At 46.1% G+C, this 5862-nt stretch overlaps 1 protein-coding gene across 1 annotated transcript; it reads right to left on the bottom strand.

Annotated features, from left to right (window-relative positions):
• Positions 1-22: 22 nt before the first annotated feature.
• H257_17645 (hypothetical protein) lies at positions 23-485 on the bottom strand (the record flags this gene model as incomplete). Its single annotated transcript, XM_009846508.1, has 2 exons — positions 23-121; positions 429-485. 2 exons carry the CDS (start codon positions 483-485, stop codon positions 23-25), a joined length of 156 nt encoding a protein of 51 aa, XP_009844810.1.
• Between the last annotated feature and the right edge of the window lie 5377 nt (positions 486-5862).

Genomic DNA, 5862 nt, shown 5'->3' with positions numbered 1-5862 from the left:
GTTTCTCGAACGACGAATGGTCTTACTTGAGGATGCTGCTCGCGCGTCGCTGCCATGCATCACGCAGCCGTTGGTGGTCCGCGAGGTCATCTTCTGTCAGCGCAACGTCGAAAAAGCCATCCTATTGGAGAGTATGGTGTATGGTCAGTAGGCAGTTCATATTGAATGGAAAAAGTTCATATTGGCTTGGAAATTTGTGTGTTTTTAACCACCCACCGTTTTAAAAATGACGTTTCAAACGTTTTTTTGCCAACTTGATTGGAAAAAGTGCGCAACTTGATTGGGAAAAGGTGTAGTATTGCACAACGTTGACGCCAAGCCTCCATATCCGGAAGTGACAGTTATGCGGATTTTATACCGTTTTACCATTGGGGTTGCGCAAAGTAAAATACAGTGACAGTAAACGTCAAAATACAGTCTGAATATACCGTCGCACCATTGGGGATGCCCTTAGGGCATCCCCCAATGGTGCGACTGTTAATCATGGGGTGTTCACTGGGGAATTCTCTACATAAGTGATGAAGATATCCCCATTTTTCGAAATCAAATCAAAGTTGTATATCACACGTTAGCTTCCTATACTGAGGTAACTAGTTATATAGGTAACACAGGCACTAGCATGTACAGCTGTACATATATGTACTGAGCATCAACTAGTTAAAGGGGCAACGCGCACGTTTTCGCCTTCCGGTTTCACTAACATGTCCTATTGAGGTGACCATGGTGCTGACTTTGACTCAGATCGAAGAAATAACATCAACGTCAATGGCGCGAACACCTGCACACCTCTAACTTTAACCATCGTTATACCGGTACACATATAGCTTACGCTGAAACAACTTGTTTCCCAGTTTCAAATGGGTAGTGAATTAATTTAACTAACAGTAAAGGGCGACACCCCATACCGGTACAATATATCGCCTCATCCTTAAATGGACAGGATGAAAAAGTATAAGGGCCCGTCTGGATACCACTTTTATTGAGAAATATCGCGATAATTTTGCAAAATATTCAAGAATCTCAGCGACTTCAATTTGGCGTGTCTGGATGCCCTTTCTTGACCAAGTTATATTGCATAATTTTATCAGAAATATCGTGAAAACCACAAGAAATAATATTCTACTCGTGAGTAGTATATTTTGACGATATTGACAGTGCGCGTTGAATTGACAGGGCATTTAAATGAGAAAGGCCATCGTGATTACATTCCTACGTCGATGGCTCATCCGCCGCCGCCTGGCCAAGGAACTCTTCGCCAGACAGATGGAGTACCACTACCTCGCCTTCGTCGACAAGACACCAACGAGGACGTCCATCCCCAGTGGTCCTCTCTGGGTGGACGGGGAAAAGATTATTTTCGAGCAAACGATGGATTATTTCCGAGCGAGGCTTTGGGATGGAGCATTTTAGAGCGTACTTAGACTATTGCAGTCTTTTCGAGCGTACTTAGTTGGGACAAAAGCTGTTGTGATGGAGTGGATTGTTTTAGAGCATTACGGATATTACCTAATGTGACATCCCTCAGTTACGCCTTAGAGCGTACTGCATCCACTGGGACAAACCGGATTGATAGTAAAATTAAGATTTTCCCAAGTGGGATAAACTGGGACAATGGATTCATTTGGATTCAATTTTGGATACACAACACACATTCCACAAGGGTTTTGCAAATTGTTAATGCGCAAACCCCGGGCATAGCATTACACGTACGATATCCGGGGTGGAGACGTAGTCTCCGTGGGGGAAAGGGTACGGTTCTGGTGAAAGAATGCTGGGGCTGGTGACCATGATGACGTCAACAATTATTGTTTGGGATGCACGGGGATGCAGTGGGATAAGTTGGATGATTGCACTTCGGAGAAGTATCATTAAAGGCGCCACAGTACTCAGCATTGGCATTTTAGTAACCATATGATTTTATTTGCTCGGAAATTCACCAATGACTAACACTTGTTCTTGCGCGTATTAAGTGCGCTCAGAAAGTGTCTCTCTGGACTATTTTGCTCGAAATCGATCCATTCTAAGGCGTGCTCGGAAATGCTCCATCATTTGCTCGAAACAAATGCGCACCCGGGTGGACGAAGTCCTCTGCGGCAACAGCAACAAGGCCATCGAGACTTTCCGAATGTCAAGAGCAACTTTCTACAGCCTCTTGGCAACTGTGACAAGCGTAGGAGGACTGAAGCGAACGCGTCACGTTTCATGGACCGTACAGCTGGCCATATTCTTGTTGTTCTTTCTTGGCCAGTGCGCAACAAGCTGGTCCATACAAGAAAGGTTGAACGATCAAGCGAAACGATCACAAGACATCTCCGAGCAGTTCTGAAAGCACTGAAGCGTCTCAGATCAAGCTACATCATGTTGCCGATAATGCGCCACGTGCATCCAAAATTCAAGGAAACCCCAAGTTCTTCCCGTTCTTGCAATACTGCAAGATGTCGATTGACGAGACCCACTATTGTGGCTTTTCCCCATAGGCGCACTACTAAAGGCGCATCGGGACGAGACCTTACGACCGCACGGCATTCAACGGCCAATGAAGTCCTGCCTACTTTGTCGTTTTTATCGACGATTACTCCCGCTTTATGTGGGCCTATTCCATGCGTTTTCGCAAAGATAGCCCTTGTACACTATGATGTTTGGGGCCCAAGCCAGATTCTGTCTCAGGGTGGCGCTGCATGCCCTTTGAGCACCCTTGCTTTTATGCATTACTTTAGGCATTTGCCTTACTCTATGGGTAACCATGCACTTATGTGTTTAACACTATGTTATGTGTGTTCCTATTCTACCTAGTTTGCCTCTGCTCTCAGGTTTGCTTTTGTAGTGACATGTCTTTGGCGGTTTTTGGCCTCCGCGATTCTTTTACTCAGCCCTTTTGCCTCTGGCACTGCCTTCTCTTTGAGAACTACGCGTCGAAGGCCTTAAGCAGCCCGTTGCCCAGTGGGGTGGCTGTCAAGAAGGGGCGCTTTGGCCGTTCTTGCTTTGGCCTGTTTCGCCGAGGTTCGGTCACTTACGGATAATATCCGGTCATCTGGAATTATCCAGTGTTCTTTTTCTGTAGAAGTCGGACTGTTTCTGCCCAATCATAGGTCAGCTAAGCAGTCCGTTAATGATTACTTTTGGTTTTGTCCTCGACCACTCAAGTGTTCTTAGTCGTCGTTCCTCCTCAGTGCTACCCCTTTTCTCGTCCCTCTTGGCAGAATGTAATTGACCATTGACTGGAGGCTTGATCATTCGTCAAGAGGTCTAACGTTACTGTAGGTCCCGGTTCTCCGCTGGGTTCACCAATTGAAGACCAAGAAGAAGTGAAGAAAAATGGGTAGTGCATTTGAATGATTTGTATTGTTGCCGCATATTGATTGGAGGAAATGATTAGATTATAATAGACCAGAAAAAGTACAACTAATGTGCAATATAATTCGGCCTCCGAAAGAGGTTCCCGTCCGGATAACGACGGGAGCGAAAACAGAGCGTCCGTAGCCCGTCGATGTCGGTCCTGTACTTGATCGCGTGTTTGGGTTCCAGAGGTGTTACTTCTTCGGCAACTACAGGGAACTTCAGAATGCAAGGCCTACCGAAGTATTCAACATTACAGCCGTAGTTTTGTCCAATCAAACAATTTCGTTGAAATTCTTGGTTTTGATTGGATATATTTTTATTATCCCGCCCGCGCGCAATTCAATAATTTCAAACCAATACTATTCAATGGCGCGCATCATGTACCCGATAGCCTTCAAGCTCCAGGCCCTGGGCCTCCTTGAGACAATGAGCGTATATCAGGTCGCTACTGAACTCGGTGTCGCCCGTCGAACTCTGCGAAACTGGCTCAGAAAATGCACCCAAATCCTAGCCTACAGAGGCAACAAGAAGGCATGAAACTCACACCTGGCGGCCGACCCGAGGTGTTTCCAGACCCACCTGGGTTGCTTGAGCTTATCCATGGATTACGGGACTCTGAACGAGCCCTTACTACGATGCATATGGTGATGTGGGTGAAGCGCAATCAACGCGAATGGCTTGTGTCGTACTTGGTGGACAAAAAGCCAGGCTGTAGGTACAACTCACTGCTCCTTCTCCTACAACGCTTTTGCAAACGTCATGGCATCTCGCGACAACGACCTGGCATGAGTAAACGAAGCCAAGGGGATCTCGAGGAAACTCATGACATCTTTGCAGCTGAATTCCACCGTGAGTACCGCGCACATGGAGCGGAGAGCGTGTACAATGTGGATGAGACAGGTATATTATGATATGCCACCTAACTACATTTGGTCTGTTCGTGGTGGCAGCTCTAAGATATCCTCAGGAGAGAAGCATTCGATGCGAATGACGGCTGTGTTGACCGCGAAGGCGGATGGGTCCAAACTCCCGATCCTGTTCATCATAAAGGGACGTCTGGTGGGCGAATCGAAACTAGCGAGTTTCCGACCTTTCCTGCTGGCCATTCCTATGCAGTCAAGAAAAAGCGTGGAGGGACGGCCGTGTGTGGAAGTCCTACCTGCGCACCGTCTTGCATGACCACATCGAAGAAGCGTCAGTGATCCTTGTCGACAACTTCGACTCGCACGTGTCCGAAGCATCCTATAAGATCATCAACGAAGACCTCGAGTCGCATCTCTGCCCCTTACCTCCAAACTCAACGTCGATGTGCCAGCCCCTTGACGTCGGCGTGATGGCGCCCTTCAAGCGGTACCTACGGGAACTGTGGTTGTTTGAAGACATCATCACAGGAGAAGACGAGGATCCATTTTCACTCACCGCCCGGCAGAAGAGGTTGGCGTTGACGAAGAGAGCTGTCGCTGCTTGGGAGATGGTGTCCACCGACGCTATCCGTGGCAGCTTTGAAAAGGCACTTCCTCAGGAACCAATGGATTAATTCGTTTTTATATTATCTGTTGTGAAAGTTCAGTATACTTGGAATTTGTATGTTTTTTAATAAAAATTGGAAAAAGTTCCAGGAATTGAACCCGGAGCCCTTCCTCAATAATGTTATGCCGTCGCACTAAACCGTTGCGCCACTGCGTCAAACGCTTACGCTTCTTCCGTGTTTACCATATAAATCATTGTACAATATTATACCAATAGTTTTAATACCACTCTATTTTTGAATGACCTCCTGAATTACAAGTTTGATTTCTTACAGTCAAACAGCATCATTGTAAATTTGACTTATAATTAAATTTCCTCTATAATTTTAATAGCTCTTTGAAAGATCTGAATATTATTTTGATGGGTCAATGTCATTGGCAGAAATATACACCGTACTTCGAAGTACATTTACCAATCAAAATCGGTTATTTCCATCCCACTCGAAGATAAGGTAGGCCTTGCATTCTGAAGTTCCCTGTACTGCAAACTCAGTGATGACTGCTCCTGGAGGTATCGTCGGTAGTGTGCTTACAGAGAACCCCGGAAATATCCGACAGGGGTTACAGCAAATTTTGTATGGGGATGTCGCCAGAGTAATAATATTCATTCTTGTGTAGTACTACGCTGCTTCACAGACGACGTTGGTGCTGGTGTTTGGTCTGGTGGGTGAATAATTGCACGTTCCACATGGACAGGAAATGCCTGTGATGACCGAGCTTGAAGGGTCTTGCTCTCGTTGGATGCGCACTTGCGAGTACCCTTCGTCCGGTGACACAAGCTCTTTGATCGTCCTTTTCGTGGCATTTGAACTGCGATGAAATGGATTCCCGCCATGATTATCAGATGAAATTTTTATTGTTTTGGCATTATAAATACTTCGATTTTTGAAATGTCATGAGAAGAAGCCAAATGTCCGAGGTGGAGCAATTTAAGCAAATGGGGCACTCTTCTCCTCACGGAGTATTGCTCTGATTGCCTTGAAACATAGCCCAG

This window comes from Aphanomyces astaci (genome assembly GCF_000520075.1).
Source record: "Aphanomyces astaci strain APO3 unplaced genomic scaffold supercont1.113, whole genome shotgun sequence".
In the NCBI taxonomy this organism is placed as follows: Eukaryota; Oomycota; class Saprolegniomycetes; order Saprolegniales; family Verrucalvaceae; genus Aphanomyces; species Aphanomyces astaci.
The sequence above is the reverse complement of the archived record's forward strand: the minus strand, read 5'-3'. Positions and strand labels throughout refer to the sequence as shown.